A 17,015-nucleotide genomic window follows, 5' to 3' on the forward strand; every position below is an offset into this window, starting at 1 on the left:
CCTTCCCTCCCTCTCCTTCCTTTCTCCTTTCCTTCCCACTTCCCTTCCCTTCCCTGCCTGATTCTTAACGACTGTGTAGACTCCTTAGTCTCATGCTCAAGCTCCCAGTGTAGCCTGCCTCTCCAGTTCCACCTTCCACTTCTTCCCAAAAAGCCCTTCCCTGAATCAAATCCTCCTGAGGCAGCCCCTCACCTCCCTGCCTCCTTGTCTCCCCTCACAAGCTTCCCATCCCTCACAAGCACATGTAATAAGTCCACTCTGTCTTCAAGCACAAGTGCAATCCCACCTCCTTCTGGCACAATTCTCCCCTCTGACCACCCACATCATTCACACAAACATCCTTGAGTACCTATCTGTGCCAAGTAGATCTAGGAGCCAGGAAATGCCATGACCTCACTGTCTGGTGAGTGGGGAATCATGACAAGAGTTGGGGAGGTGAGAAGCAGAGGAGGAAGTAGCAACCTCACGCAGGATGAGGTGAGCTGTGCAGAGGGGAGGAAGGCCAAGGGGCTGGATCCCACCTAAAGGGGAGACATGGGAGGAGGTGAAATGGAGGCCAAGACTCAAGAAGGTCTGCAAACACCATTCTGTCTTGATCCTGTTCACCTGAGTGTTCCAAAGTGTAGCCCAGTCAGCCTACATTACAATCACCCAAGGAATTTGTTAAAATGCAAATTCTTGTGTCCCCACCCAGCTCTGGGGACGGGGCCCAGGAGTCTGAATTTTTAATAAGCTCCCTGGGTAATTCTGATGCACCTTTAGTTTTCCAACCACAGAAAAGGAGTGGAGGGAGATTAAGGGGTTTGAAAAGAACATGTCATGATCTGATCTGCTCTTTAGAAGAAATTGTAGCACTCATCTCCCATCTGTCTGGTTTTTGGTATGTGCCCCTATGGTGGACCATTGATTGGTGCCAACTATCCCCTCTTGTTCCTTCCTAACAGAAACCTTAGTCCAGGTAGCATGTGGGCAGTAATGGGATCTGGGAAGCCCCACCCCCAGCCCTAAGGGAGAATTCTGATTGGATCCCTTTGTCTGGTCCTGACTTTCCCATATTCCTGTGCAGCAGAAGTGGCCATGTGACAGTTACAGCCCATGAGACATAAGGGTAGCTTGTCTCCTGGGGAAGTCTTCTGGGAAAGGTTTGCCTCCTGTTAACCTGGACAGAGGTGAAAGAAAATCTGGTTAGTGCTGATCCTCCTGTACCTAGACCCCGGGTGTGTGCGGAAGAACCATCTCATGACCAAGAGGCAGGAAGCCCAGTAACGAAAAGCTAATGTCTAAGGGTGGCAGGGCAGAAAGATGCAAAGAATCTGGTTCTTTTTTTTTTTTTTTTGCAGGGGGAGGTAATTAGGTTTATTTATTTTTCTCATGGAGGTACTAGGGACTGAACCCAGGACCCTCAAGAATTTGGTTCTTGAGGACATGGTTGAACCCCTGCTACAAACCCAGATTCCCCAGATAGCCCATTGCCCCCACCCAACCCAAGACTTCTTGTCCTGAGATTATTAGAATATAAACAACTTGAGGACAGAGCCTTGGTCTGCTGCATGCACTCCCAGTGCCTTGAACAGTACCTGGCACACAGTAGGTGCTCAATAAATATTTGTTGAGTAACTTTTGTTTTTTGGGTTTTTTGAATATATATTTTTATTGAAGTATTGTTGAGTAAATTTTTAATGGATAAGCAGATGTCTTTAGTATTTGTACCAGTCAGTTGAGCCTTCTGTAGCTCATAGCAAAGGAATCCTAATGTGGTAACTTCTCTCCTCAGCCTGAGCACCTCCTGAGAGCAGGAAAGGGACTGGGCATTATGAACACTGCATCCCACCGGCCTGGCACAAGGACCGTATCTAGTAGGAATAAGCAGCAATTTCTCAGAGAAGCATCAGTCACTGCCCTGGACTTAGTTTCAGGCCCACCAGAGCTGACGGCTAGGGGCTGCAAGTGCCCCTCACCCAAACCTGGGGTGAGAAACCCCTGAGGCAGCTGATGAGAAGAGCTTAATGCCCACTCTGCATTTCCCACACCAAATGATGCCTGCCGACCACCAACTGCAGGCTGAGGGGGTGGCAGCTGGCAGTAAACGTTGCCACTGGATTCTTCTTGAAGTGGAAAGAACTTATGAGAACAGCCAGATCCAACATCCACATGAGTCATGAATTTTCAAGCCATTGTGGTCAAGTTTCAGTTCTAAGTGTGGCAGCCCTGGGAGAAGGAGCAATAAGGGGTGAGGAGCAGGGCATGAGCAGCTTCGCAGACAGGACCTCTGAAATGATCTGGTCCTGCCCTGTTGTTTCACAAAATGAGATGGGGCAGGGAAGGGGGGAGGGGCAACTTGCTACAGGGCACCCAGTGAGCGAAGGCATCCAATTGTGAACTCAGGTTGGTTTTAATCTTAAGAGGTTTGGGGATGGGAACTGAAGGGGGATCCTCTCAACTCTTCCAGTTTGCATGTTTAAGGATAAACATGCATAGATTTACTTTTCTCAAGGAGTAAGTCCACAGTGTTCACCAGATTCTCAAGGCAGCTTAAGACTAAAGAAAACTAGAGAGAGTGGAAGAGGCTGGGTCAAAGTCACAGGGCAAGTCACAGCGGACCCGAGATCACCATTTGTGTCCTAGATTCTTAGTCACTGGCGTATGCTTCCTTCCCGCGGGAAAGGCTATTTTCTTCAATGCACCAGATGGGCCTCGTCAGTGGGAACACCAGTGTTTCCAACAGGTGGAGGGTCTGCTGTTCTGCTGGCATTGCCCATGCACTCTGACAGAGGAGAACCAGGGAAGATCCTGGAGCCATACAAGAACTCAATCACTCCTGAACTGTGCCCAGAGGGTCTCCAAACAAGACGAAGGCCACAGATCCATGGGGCCCAGAACCTAAACACACTTCTAGAGAGACACGTTCTGCTCTTGGTTCAAATTGTTGATACATGTCATGCTCGTCTTCCATGTTTCCACAGACTCCACTGGACACCATGCTGGCCTGGAAAGGGCCAATTCCCAAAGCAAACGACAAACTGATTAAATACAACAGCAAAGTATGAAAATTAATTGAGATATTTAATAGACAATCCAAACCATAATTTCATCTGAATATAAATGTATGCACATGTTTCCAATGAGTTATCTATCAGTTATCACAAACAGCAACAGGACCTTAGAGCTATGTTAGAAAAATGTATAGCTGGAATTTAACTCTAACAATCTCACACACTCTCAAGAGAACACCATCCTTTTCAAATCAGTGTCACAAACTCCAAAAAGACCAGGGGAGTAGGAGCGAGGAGTGGGCCAGAGTGGTAAACACAGGGGCCAGTACACAGGTGATGGACAGTACAGCTCTTGAGGAAACCAAAATCAGATGTATTATTATAACTAAGGACAAGGAAAAGCCTATGGCTTTTAAAAAACGACTTTTCTGCCAGTACCGTACAAGGCTTACAAAGAGATGTGCGACAGGTCAGCTGACTTAAAAGGACAGAGGCTACATTTTCAGATCATTTCAACTGCAAACGGTCGACCCTTTCCATTGAGGTTCAGCAGTGGAGTTAGCGTAGTCCAGAAGCTCAATGTTGGATTTGCAAATACAGTTTATTTTACAGAAATTCAACATTATAAACAGCAGGCACCTCCCACCCCACCCACCCCCTCCCCCCCGCCTGTCCCGCTGGGTGCAGACCATGCTATGCAGAGTGAGCAGTGATGCGGCCCTACTGCTTTGGAGGGAGATTCGAGAGCGATGGAATCTGCCTGCACCATGTCCTGCCTGCCCCGCACACACACGCGCCTGCCCGCCATGCAGGCCACCAGAGTCTGTCTGGGCCCAGCCCGCACTGGACCAGTTAAATGGTTCCAGCCCAGGATTCCAATTCCTTCATGTCATCATCTTCCTCTTCCTTCTTCTTGGCTGTGTGAACAAAGCAAAAGCTATTTAGAAAGGCTGTTTGCAGTGTTCTTAACACATTCTGGCTGGATGCCAGGGCTGTGCTACAGTGTCTGCAAAATAGCCCTGCCCTTGCAGCCAGCCTCATCTCCAGGCTATCAGCAGACTGCTTCTCTGTGCCTAAAAGCTGCAACGTAACTCCAGATAACCAGGCAGTTTCCCCAGCACCTCCCCTGTCCCCTCACCAGGGCCAAAGAAAACACGGAGGATTCTACACTGACAGTTCTTCAGGATCCAAGCCCCAGAGCATCTAAGGTGGGGGAGAGCCAGAAGAACTCCAGAAGAGATCTAATCCCCACCAGTCACCCACTCCCAACCTCAAGTGGCCTAAATCACCTCTATACACCAAAGGCAGCTTGCTGGACAGCGGGACAGTGCTCATACCCCCTCTGCCCGCACCCCACCCCAGGCAGTTGACTCAGAGAGGCCACCTGATCAGTGGGAGAGGCTGGAGACACAGCCTGGTCATACTCTGCTCCCTGGGCTCTCTCTCCATGCCCTCACACTGCTTCACCTTTTCTAGAGGTTCTGTGTAGATACTTCTACCCAAGGGTGAAATAATTAAGGGAAGGGGGGCAGGAAGAAGGAAGTGAAGGTTTTACAGAACCAGGTCTCTAAAAAAAAAAATCAAAGCTGTTTCCTCATTGTGGCTCCCTCTGAGACATAGGTTTTTACTGGTGTGCACAGCACAGGATACTAGACAGGGAGCAAGAGCTGTCCTAGACTTAACTCTCACCTTCTCCAAGTGCCTGGAACTTTCTCTTGTTTGGTGACCCAGGGAAGTAATTCTAGAATAGCGGTTCTCAGCCGGGGAAGATACCCCCCCAGCTCACAAGGACATCTGGCAAAATCCAGAGGCGGTGTTGGTTGTCAAAAATTGGGGAGGGGGTGTGCTACTGGCATCTAGTGGGTTGAGGCCACTGGTGCTGCTAAATATCTGCAGTGCACAGGAGAGGGAACCCCTCCACCCCGAGTCCTCACCCAAAGAATGATCTGGCTGTGTCAATGCCAAGGTTAAGAAACCCTGTCCTACAGAGAAACTAGGGAAGAGCAGGTGACACTGGCACTGGGCAGTCACACCAGATCCTACCTGGTTCTCAACTCGGCAACTCAGGCCAACCAACCACAAGATTACCCACCTATGGCATCACGGGTGTGTCATGATTCTGGGTAAGAAGTACTCACTGGGTTTTGATGGTAGGGTGATAGAGGGAACATTTGGTAGAGGGACTGTTTCAGGTCCACTGATTTCCAGCAAATTCTTGTCTAGTTCCTCCTGTTCTAGTTCTTCTAATTCTGCCATGAGCTCATCCTGATAAAAGGAAACACAAAAATGAGAGAGACATCCCTGGGAATCCCAGCTCCTCCAGTGTTACCTCTTACCTGATGGCTCAGGGGACACATATCCCTTCTGAAAGGGTCAGAGGGGAGATGAATTCCAGGTCCACACTCTGTGACTCAAACATCCTAAACACACTTCTACTGGTGAAAATAACACGCTATTGAGCAATTACTATTGTCTGCATGTGGGGTCCTGTGCTAGGCTGTGAGCATCTTAAGAAAAGGGATTCTATTTTCTCGTTCCCATTTCTTTATCTCAGAACTGGGTACACTGAGTGAATGTTCAGGACTGTTTGCTGAATTGAAATAAACTTGACTAAGCCCATCAAACTCCATTCTGAAAACATGAAAACTCTGGTGCTGGGAGCCAAGAGTAAGAGCCACAGTCTGTTTTCTCAGCTTTACCATGGGAATCAGACAGCACAAAGAATTACGTTCAGTGGAGAGGGCCTGATCTTCAGTGGACTCAAACCTAAGGCAAAATGAAGTCCCTTTAACAGGGCCTGTAACTGTATTTTAAAAACCTAAGAGACTCAGGTTCCAATTGCTAGAGCAGAATTGGGTAGGCTCTGAGTTCCAGAAGGCTGCTTCAGGAGTCAGATATAAATGCTCTTTCCTTGGCTTCACCTTTATCTCACACCACAGTTGTCTGAGGGCAAATCCTGTAAATTTCTCCAGGGCATGGTCACCACAGCTGCCCCAGCTCTGAGCCCAGGGCCCACCACAGAAAGGTGCAGGGGAAGTACTTGCTGAAACCAACACTGGCCTGAAGACAAAGGCTGTACTCCACCTAAGCTTCTCCCCCAGACAGTGAAAGCATCCTTCAAGATCCAGAATGAGGGAGGGTTAACACCACACCCTGTCCACGTTCAGGTCTATGGAGGGATGAGAAGTGGTGATTCCCAAACCACATACTCCCTGCTAGAGAGGTTTCAACTGCACATCAAAGACAGCCCGGGTATCATTTGTGAAGCTTGTGGGATCTGCATGAAACCACTCACCTCATCAAACTCTTCTCCAAACCCTACAGGTTTTGAAATAGCTGTTGAAATCTCTTCTGCAAGTTCTTGCTGGTCAGCAATGTCCTGCATTAACTCATCAACTTTATCGATGTCCCTTTAAATGAAATGGACAGATGTTATACTGGACAATCAATCTTCCAAAAGGAAGGAAAAAAGGGCTCCAAGCACCCCCAAATATATAATGTCAAGTTCAAACACTAAAACAAATGCAGAATTTTGTTCTGTTTGGGAGAGACCATCATTTGGAACCTAGTGTTACTCTGGCCTTTAGTTATAATTGTAACAAGCCTGATTAACTAGTTTCTTAGGCCACTGTATATGAGAAATAGCCACATAAAGGAAGGAATGCTGAGGTCAAAAACATTGTCAGTATGATAGCCAAAGCCTAAGAGTAAGTGATGAGGCAGAAAATTCCATCAATAATGGACGCAAGAACAGGAGAGCTGAAGCCTTCAAATGTACCACACTTTTCAGGGCCCCTGACAGCACCAGGAAAAAGTCACAGACATTGACTGCAATCCTAGTTCTATCCAAGTTCACACTTAACCCAGGGCAAGTCCCCTCCCCTCCCTAGGACAAACTTCCACACCTTGATCATCAGAGGCCTGGGTGAGAGAACCTTCTAAGGATCTTTTCAGCTTGAAACTCTACGCTCATCCCAATAACCCTGATTTACTCAGAAAACACTGCTTCATTCCATGAGATCTGCTTCTGAAGGCAGCAGGGCAGGTAATCCATTTTAGAAGGAGCTCCAAATAAGAATGCAAATTAAAACAAATTTAGGTGCTTGAATGAAGTCAAGGGGTCTGCCCGAGGCCATGGCCTGGGAGTGAGGCATTCCAGGGCCAGCACCACCCTGCCCCGTGGGTGCCCCCCTCCACCAGTGGTGGCCACATACATGTTGTCGTGGGCAGCCTTCATGGCCTTGGCGGCAAAGCCCATGTTCTTGAGCACCTCGGTGTTGGTGTTGGCATTCTCCAGGGCCTCCCGCTGGAACTCAATGGTTGAGAGCGTACCGTCGATCTGTGCCAGCTGCTTTTCATACCTCTTCTTGCGCTTCAGTGCCTGGAGGGCCGCTGCATGGGGGAGAAAACAGGGTTTCAGAGAGCCCAGACACATGGCGACGACCTGGAGTTCACTAGAGTCTTCTTCCTAATTGTGATGGATGCATCGCAGTTTCTCCTTCCACTATAACAGACAGTTAATAATCTCTATACAAAGAGGACATTCCATTTTCTAAGAAAACTATACGAAATTCACATACTTCAAAATGCAGCTGGCACAGAAGCAAAAGTTCACACTCTCTGGTAATCACACACACAGACACACACACATGAATCAAAGCATGGAGAGGCATCCAGAAAAAGAATGTGCTTTGAAGTCAAATTGCCTTAAATGGTTCAAACCCCAGCTCACAACCTTAGTAAGCTACTTAGCCTCTCTGATAGGTTCACTGTGAGAAGGAAATGAGATAACATCTAAAAATACCTAGCACAACATTAAACATAGTGGACACCCAAAAAACCCCAGCAGTTCTAATTATTATAAAGCTTTAGAGTGTCATCATTTTATGTCAACTGAATTACAAAATAATAAATAATGACTATAGCAAATACTGGATCATTTGGGGTTAAAATGTTCTCTCACATACAGCAACAACTGTAAATTGTTATAATACTTCTGAAAAGTAACATGGCAACACATAGCAACAGCCAGAACGTTGTTCCTGCCCTCTGACCCAGTAATTTCCTTCTGGAAATGTATTCAACAAAAGCAAAAAGGCCTTTGCCTGGAGATGGTAACTACAGCTTTCTCTATCAGAGAGAACAGAGCACAACTGAAATAAATCATTAGAATCTGACCATTTGGTCAGATCAATGCCATCGTCTATCTTAGCCTCCTGGCGTGTGAAGCCTGTAGAGATCATCCTGTTTCAAGGTCCAGTCAAAGCACGCAATTTGACCAAGGTGAACTGGTAGCAGGGCAAGAGCCAAAATCACATCTCCCTACTCAGAACCCAAGATTCCCTCCCCTTAGTCTTTAGTTCCCCGCTTTACACTAAAGAGTGTCTTCAGCTGGGCATTGAAGCCAGGAGGCAGCTCCGCACAGACTGAAGCAGAAGGACAGGCTGGCAGGGAAGCTGCCCGGCACCTGACTTGGTCCGGACAGCACTCACCTCACATAGGTTCGTATACACATACGCACTGACACACCTGTGCTCCCCTGTGTCCCCAAGCTCCACACCAAAGCCACCTCCTGCAGGCTGTCGGTAATAGTCAATCACCTCCCTGACAGGACTGTGGTCTCTCCATATGTCACCTGAATAGGCCCCTTACGCCTTCCACTAAAGCTTCCTGTTAGCCTAGGATTGCATCCTGAGAACCATTTGCCAAGGGAAAAAAGCCTAGGCCTGCATGTAAGTCCAGAGCACCTCCAAAAGCAGCAGGTAAAACCAACAGGAAAATTCCTCCCAAAGGATAAAGCAAGCTAAAGAAACAGTGCAAAAAACCTGAAAACAATTAAATGTGTTAATAGCTGAAAAGCTATTCAACCTGTTATCTCTCTGATTCTGGTATGAATGGCCAGAATGGCCTAAGACGTCAAGAAATCCAACCTGCAGTCACACCCAAGATACCTAAGACCCTTTGCTGAACATCTTCACCTCTGCTGGTACTAAGTCATGCCTGCCAAGCAAATACCTCACAACAGCAACCCTTTAGGGTAGAAATAACCATCCTTTTTAGCAGATGAGGAAACAGGTCCAGAGAGGCTAAGTAACTCAGGTAACCAAGTGGTAGGAGGCAGAGAGGGGATTAAGCCAGTTATGGAACTTCAAAGACCATGCCCTGCCATTCTGTTATGTCTCCCACTTAATGAAAAAGGCAGGACCCTGCCCTGGAGGAGCCATCCAGCCCAGCAGGGAGTGTCAAGGGAACTGTGGGGCCACAGAAGAGGAAGTACAAATTCAGCCACGTCCTTCCCTTGCTTAGAAACCCTCAACAGCTCCTTCTGCCCACAGGTTAAAGCCTCTGCGTGGTTTATCATGGCCTGCGAGGTCCCATGGGACGCAAGGGACTGGGATTCTCACAAGCCAGGTCTGGAAGCCCCAGCACCAGGCCTGTATCCCTTTGCCACTGACCATCACCGCAGAGGGAAGGTCTCCAGGGAGAGCCCTGGTATCTAAGTGCTCAGGCCCGAGGCTGCTTCCTCCTGACTTTCTTTATGCTGTGCTGCTTTTCCACAGAAACTGACCTAGACACACCCCAGTCAACAAGTGATTCTCAAGCGTTCTCAGGCCAACGTCCCACATGTGCCCCTTTCCCAGGTCCTCCTCAGCTGTCCCCGCCACCCATGGCATAGCCCAGCCTAAAACAACTTGCCCACCAGTCAAGACTCAACAAGGTGTTCTGAGGTATTAAACGGAATTTCCAATTTCACCTGGGTTTTTTTTTTAAGTTTGTCATATATTCTATGTAGGGGTCCTCATGTGGGCTACAGCCATATTTTATCTCCTGTGCACTTCTGACTCAAAGGAGAAATGATAATGTCTCACTGAAATACTGGCCGAAACATTTGGCAGGATTCTTTCCCTGCCTTCATATTGATCCATAAAACAGGAACTTTTCCCTCCATCCTCACCATGAGGTGTGCCCTCTCTGAGAGGAGGAAAAGGTCCTTAGCAGATAGCCCGGCCCTCCGGGGCTCCCCCTCCTGCCTGAAGGGTTCACTCAGTCTCTTCCCCTCCTTGCGGTGAACTCTCCAGGATGGCCTGGCAGAAACAGTTCATTTGTTTACTCCAATCTATCTCTTGTGTGTACTTCTCAACTAGTTGAGAATCCCAAAGAGAAAGGGTACATCTGAACCACTCTGTATCTTAACAAACCTGTGGCACAGTAGTGAAGTATAACTTTGGGCAAACTAAATGAGTAAAATGCTGCTCTTTTTGTAGACTGTTACACTTCAAGTAAAACATCCTCCATCCCAACCTTACTGCTGACCACAAAGATTTGCTTCTGTATATAGCCAAGTCAATGCCAGACCTAATGTTTTATATAAATATGTGCTAGCTCTTAGTATCTTGCTTTATACTTCTCCAAATTCCTGGTGGTTGGGTTAAAAAAACAAGTACTGCGTTCTCACTATAAGGGAAAAAATGTAATCATATGAAGTGATGGATGTTAACTAAATGTATTTTGGTAATCATTTCACAATATACACATATATCAAATCATTATGTTGTACTCCTAAAACTAATATAATGCTATATGTCAATTACATCTCAATAAAACTGGGGAAAAATGAAAACAAAACAAAACAAGTACTGGGTTAACAAGGAGTTCATCTAAACCAAATATTCAAAGAGATGCCCAAATAAATCCCTTTTCTGCCACAGAATGCCCCTCTCCCTACCCCATGTCATTCATTAACACAATGCTTTAACAACTGAAATCTAACCCAAGCCAATAGAAGTTTAAAAGGTTGCTTTTAGATGGAAAAAATAGTCCTTGGAATCTCCATATTTAATTATGCCTTTGCTGGTTCCAAGAGAGTAATTACAGCAGCAATTACAGAATCTAATAACCAGCTTTATTGGCTCTGAAAGCTGAAGCAAAAACAAATCCAACCATGTTGAAATAAACATTGGTCTCCAGACAGTTGCTTCATTAGACACTCTAAACAGCTATTTGGAGAAAAAATACAGAAGAGATACCCTAAGAAGCAGACAGACTAGTCAAAAAGACATTCACCCGGGACCAGCAAGGCATCTGTTGGTGACTGCAGAGAAACCATTTTCAGAGAATGCTTCAGTTCAACTAGGTAGGACATTCCTTTCTCCTTGGCAAAGGCAGGCTTGACTTCTCTTTGAAGGGTTGCTGAGGAGGGCAAGTTTGTCTGCTTTGATTTGAGGGCATTCAGAATAAGGGCCATTAGCCTTGGGCATCTAACAAATGCTAAGATGTCATAAGTGTATACTAACAACCAGTACAGAGAGATTCACACACTGGGGAGAAGGAGGGTCCTTGCACTGAATGAATGATGGTGTCTAGAGTCCTTTCAAAAACTGAATTCATGCATCATGATTACATCTGAATTCATGCAGAGAAGGTCCAAGGGCCAGGAGAGGAGGCAAGCGCTGGTTCTTTCCCACTCTCAGCATGAACTACACAGCAAATACAAACACACTCCAGAGGACACTTACACACAAATGCAACGCTAAGTGAGAATTCTGGAGAACCCTTAGCAGCCTGGTCACAGCAGGGCTGGCAGGCAGGGAGCCGAATGAAGCTGAGGAAACCCTGCTTTGCCTGCCTCCAGCAATCAGTCAGATGCTCCTTGCCCATCGTGCCCTTGAATAAACCTCAGATGTTCAGGGTGCTCTCAGCCAGGAGAACCACACCTGGCCTTCAAGCCACTAGTCACTTTGTTGAGTCACCTGTCATCTGCCCTGTGTATGTTGACAAGAAAAGACTTACAGTCGAAACTACAGAGTTAACCACCAATGTCAAAGAAACTCATCCTCCTTCAGTGATGGTTACTAGCAAGCACCCCTGCACCACATGGCATCAGATGTCCTGCCAAACCCTGACCAAATAAGAGTTACAATCCTGGCATCAAAGGCAGACGGGGCTTGAAGGACTCTTTGGAGATACTGAAGTTCAACTCGTCGTCTTACATAACTGAGAATAAACAATGTTCAGAAAAGGTGAGACAGCCTGCCAGGATCCTGCAGCAAGTCAGAAGAAGAATCAGGACTAGAACCCAGGTCTGCAGCCCAGGGCTCTTTCCATTACGTCGGTTATCTCCAAATAAAGTCGCTATAAATAAATCAGCAGTTTCCCCGCCATAAGGAAACCAGACTCCTAACATTCTTTCTCCAATCTCCAAACTCTGACTTTCACAAACCCCGACTTTCGCAAACCCCACTTAAAACCTCATGCTGATGCATTAAAGAACTGGAATGCTACCCAATATGCTTCCTAAATCTCCAGTTAGAAGAAAAAGAAAAACTAACAGAAAAGAAGTGCTGGTCTGCCTAGTTCCAGAGTACCTTCCCCAAATGCATGCTGTTGATCCTGCCTGCAGTCAGAAGACGGGCACAGGGCCGGGCTCTCGTTTCTCTACTCTGCATAAAGGTGGCAGGAACCTACAGAAAGGTCTCTGAAACCAAAATGCACCTTTAAGCCTAGATGGAGGCGGTTTTGTGTTCACTGTCACTCAGTGTCCCAAGCTCACCTGCAGAAAAGAGTGCCTCATCTTTCAAAAGCCTTGGAATGCTGCTCCTGACACTGTGGGAGTTATTCCCACACAGCTGGAGAGTTCAGGCTAGAGGTGCAGACAGCATTTTTCAGAGCAGCCTCGTTCTCTGTGATGTATCTCCCAGTTCCCCTAATTTGCTCTCCGTGGCCTGGAGCTAATGCACGCCATTCAGCGGTGGTAAAATAAGTACTTGTGTACGACCAGGAAAGTAGAGTCTGAAACCCTGCTGACTTCATCAGCAAATACACAGGAAGTACAGTACTCGCTGCAAGGGAAAATTCTAGAGAGAAAGAAAGAAGCCCCTTATCTGTTGCTTATGGACTAAAATAAAAGAAATAAGCCTCCCAATTAACATACCAACAGAATAGCAAACTGCTCCAAAATCATTTAACCAGTACATAGAAAGTATGTTCTGCAAAAGGAAGGTAAAGGCAAGATAAGACACGTTCAAATAAGCTTAGGAAATGCTGGGTTGCATCAAATTACAATGGTCATTTAGGGAGTCCAGTTGTCCAGCTGTGAGTTTCAGCTCCACTATCAAGTAAACCCTAAGCAAATTACTTAACCTCACTAATCCTCAGATAATAATAATACTCACCTCATAGTTATTGTGAGGATTAAAATGAGACATGTATGTGAAGCTCCTGGCCTTTGGCCAGACAGACATTCATGTTTAATAAATGTTGGTCACTGGTATTAACTGCCGGACTTCTCAGAGCCTATTTTAGTACAAAGAGAACCAGGGCCACTACCACTCCCTGCCACCCTACCCCACCAAAAAAAACAGCTTGGGAAAAAACAATTTAAAACCACCCTGATTATTTAGCCAACACAAGCTTCATCAACTTTGGTCCTGGATGACTTGTACCAGCACTGGGGCACAGAGAAAACAGCATGGGGCTTGGTGTCAGAATCCTGGCCTAGACACAGGTCTAGGGTAAGTCATTTCACCTCTTCATCAAATAGAAGATGGGAGTGAAACAGCTACCCCAAGGATGAATGAGAATGATAATCTCTTCAAAAATACTTGATAAAATATGAGCATTCTCTCCATCTTGCCCATTTATTTCCCCTTCTGCATCCCCCAAGCTCCTTGCCTGTGTCTGACATTCTCTCTGGGGAGTTTTGGATCTTCCTGTCCCTCCCTCAGCCCAGTGAGTCTCTCCAAGAAAGGGTGTAAAGCTGTGGCACAGTAGAGAGATGTAACAGCAGTTAACACTTATGAGGAGCTTCCTAGGTGCCAGGCACCATGACTTGTGCTTTACACGCTCACCGGCCCCCCATAACAACCCTATGTGGTAGGTACTATTAGTGTCCCATTTGACAGATAGGGAAATTGAGGCACAGAGAGTTTATCACCTGCCCAAGTCATACAAGCAGGCAGTGACAGGCCTGGATCAATGCCAGGTTGCCTATCTGCAAAGGGCATGTATTTACAGAGGAATCTTTACCCTGCACCAGCTGGCCTGCTTCTGCCTAACCCTGGGGATCTGAGAGCCTCTGTGCCTCTCCACCCAACTGATTCTAAAAGCCAGCAGTCTGGCACCAAAGGCATCCAAGGGGCAGCTCAGCCTGCCCAGAAACCCCTGACTAATTAGTAATCCATCAGGGTAGGCAGTAAAAGCCTCTGACTAAAAAAAAAAATTCTAGTGGATTTTAAATGATAAATTCTAAGCATTTTACCAGGCTCTCTGAGTTTGGGATGACAATTCTACATAGTTAGGGAGTTTGCAGTGAAGTATTTTTTGTTTTTTTCTGTTTTAAAGAATAAATAAATGTCTTCTTTCCTCATGCCTGCCCTATGTCTTTCCTATACCACAAGCTCCTCAAGGGTGGAACCTACATTCTGTGGCCCTAACAGCACTGAGATAGGGAGAGAGGGCACTCCAGAATGCCCAGTGTTGCCCTGTCATTTTTTCTAAGGCCAGTGGGCTGGGCCCTCTGTCTTCTTATCCTATAATGGCCTCAAGATCTTTTCCAAGACCTAAAATGACCTTCCCTCTATATTCTAGAAGACCTAGGGGACCATAGCTACAAGATCTTGATAAAGTTTCCCAAACTTCTGTCACTTACCCACTTTCTGTGTTAACCCCTACTGGGATGCCTAGAACTTTAAAACCAAAGGTCTATAGGCTTGTTTAAGGGACAGTGAGCCTGGGACCTCCGCTGTGACTACAGCTGGAGAGAGGTAACAGAGACTCAGAGTGAACAGCAGACTGTTCCAGACGGGGCCAGTAGGAGTGGCCTGGGCCATAAGGAGGAAAAGAAAATAGCCAAGAGGAGTCAGGCTCACCCAAGGGAATAGTGCAAAGGCCTGTGTGGCTACCTCCTCCTTTCCTTGAAAGGGCAGCTGATGGCTTCCCACAGCTCTGCTGCAGCTAGGTTCAATTTGGGTAGGAAGAGAAGATGTTTCACTTCCCAGAAACAGGAGGCATCCAGGAAGTACCTCTTTGTGATAAGGGCAACTCAGGGCCAGGCTGGGGGAACAAGGATCCCAGGAAGGAAAGTGATCTGCCCTTGGTGATCAAGGGCCACAGTCAGACGGCCTGTGTCCTGGGAGGTGAGGCAAGGTTCTTTCCTGTGTGGCAACCAGGTCATAGAATTTCATTTAAACAGCTATCAGAGGCTAAAACTGAACACCCATACAGCTCAAATATTTGTCTTAGTTGTCCCATGTCTTAATGTGTAAATCTGGATGTTACATATTTCAGACGAAAATCCAGATTTTTGGCTTCCTTTTGAAAATGCAGATTATCTGGCAATACTGAGCCCACGTTGCTGTCTGGCAACAACTGAGTAGAGTTAAGTAGTAGCCATCCTCTTAGAAGGGGCACAAACTCTCCAGTTCACTGCAGCACCTACGGCTGCCCACCACCTTACACCTGATCACCTGTAACATCTGACATCAATCTTAGTTCTAGGGGACAATCCCTTGCCTTTAGGCAGTTACAGTTATGCCCAATTTAAAGACATGCAACTGAAGCCACAACGGCTCAACAACTTGCTCAAGGCCACATGGTTATAGACATAATGGCCAAGGAAGAATCCAGGTGCCCTGCCACTGGGACAGTGCTCCTTCCACTATTCCTGGGGAGACTTCTGACTAAACAGAACCTGTAACACAGATTTTGTGTTCCTGGATTCGGCTTCTAAATCTAACTCTGCCATGACCAAATCACATCACTTGGCAAGGACTCTGATTTCTTAGGGCCTCAGAATCCTCATCGAGAATGTAAGAAGAATGGACTCTCTTCTCTTCTCTGCCATCCTACGTGAGGATGAATTTGCTCCTCGCCATGACTTCTCACAAGACTTTCAGGATCAAGCAATTCCTGGCCAAGAAACAAAAGCAGACTTGTCCCATTCCCCAATGGATTCGAATGAAAACTGGTAACAATATCAGGTACAATTCCAAGAGAAGACATTGGAGAAAAACCAAGCTGGGTCTATAAGGAGCCCTGCATATGAGGTGGCACACATATTTATGCTGTGTCAAGGTACTTGGATCCTACCATATCACTCTGAAAACATCATTACTATCTGAATGGCTGGATGTGTTTAATTGGGAAAATGATTTTTCTCTTTGTGTCAGTGTTTCTGCACTAGTGCTCTGGTTTAGTATTAAATATGTGAGACTTTTGTTGGAAAAAAAAAAAAGAACATAAGAAGAATGGATCAGGGCAGGAGGCTATAGCTCAGTGGTAAAAGCGCGTGCTTAGCATGCACGAGGTCCTGGGTTCAATCTCCAGTACTTCCATTAAAAAATTAATAAATAAACCTAATTACCTACCCCCCCCCAAAACCACAAATTTTTAAAAAGGAACAACAGCAACAAACCCCACTTCCAAAAAAAAGAATGGCTTCATTCCAAGATCTTCCTCCAGCTCTAACAATATATGAACCTATATAGTTATAACACTTTTTTTTAAAGACTCAAATTGAGTTTTCTAGACATTAAAATTATTGGATGGGATTAACAGCAGATTGACATTGCAGAAGAAAAGCCTTGTAAACTTGAAGACAGGGCAGTAGAAACTACCCAAAATGAAACATAGTAAAAAATAATTTTTAAAATGAGAAGAGCATCAATGTGCTGTGAGATAACTGCAAGCAGCCTATGTAAGTGTAACTGAAGTCCTCAAAGGAGAGGACAAATGAACAGTTCACGAATTAATGGCCAAAATTTTTCCAATTTGCTAAAACGCAAAACCCCACAGATCCAAGAAGTTCAACAAACCCTGAGCATTAGAAACATGAAGAAAACTATACCAAAGCACACTATTGTAAAATTGCTCAAAACCAGTGATAAAATCATAAAAACAGACAAAGGAAAAAAAAATACACATGACATACAAAGCAACAAAGAGAAGAATGACAGAGATTTCACATAAGAAACAACGCTAGTAAGAAGACGGTAGAGCACTATTTTTTAAGTACCAAAAAGAAAT

At 46.0% G+C, this 17,015-nt stretch overlaps 2 protein-coding genes across 2 annotated transcripts in view; one reads left to right on the forward strand and one right to left on the reverse strand.

Moving 5' to 3' along the window:
- Positions 1–3,044: 3,044 nt before the first annotated feature.
- Positions 3,045–17,015, reverse strand: part of CHMP4B (charged multivesicular body protein 4B) — a 37,134-nt gene continuing 23,163 nt past the window's right edge. Inside the window, exons 2-5 of the mRNA XM_010983661.3 lie at positions 7,208–7,385; positions 6,289–6,403; positions 5,132–5,258; positions 3,045–3,910 (exon numbers count right to left, since the gene is read on the reverse strand). Coding sequence (XP_010981963.3) covers positions 3,846–3,910; positions 5,132–5,258; positions 6,289–6,403; positions 7,208–7,385 — 485 coding nt within the window. The 3' untranslated portion in view covers positions 3,045–3,845. The remainder of the gene's footprint in view (positions 3,911–5,131; positions 5,259–6,288; positions 6,404–7,207; positions 7,386–17,015) is intronic.
- Positions 15,864–16,019, forward strand: LOC105091913 (large ribosomal subunit protein eL39-like). Its single transcript, XM_064475761.1, has one exon. The coding sequence runs from the start codon at positions 15,864–15,866 to the stop codon at positions 16,017–16,019; it is 156 nt and encodes a 51-aa protein (XP_064331831.1).

The sequence above is a fragment of the Camelus dromedarius genome, chromosome 18 (assembly GCF_036321535.1).
Source record: "Camelus dromedarius isolate mCamDro1 chromosome 18, mCamDro1.pat, whole genome shotgun sequence".
Lineage (NCBI taxonomy): Eukaryota > Metazoa > Chordata > Mammalia > Artiodactyla > Camelidae > Camelus > Camelus dromedarius.

Coding starts and splice junctions, on each gene's coding strand:
- LOC105091913 (XM_064475761.1), top strand. CDS start 15,864: ATGACTTCTCACAAGACTTTCAGGATCAAGCAATTCCTGGCCAAGAAA.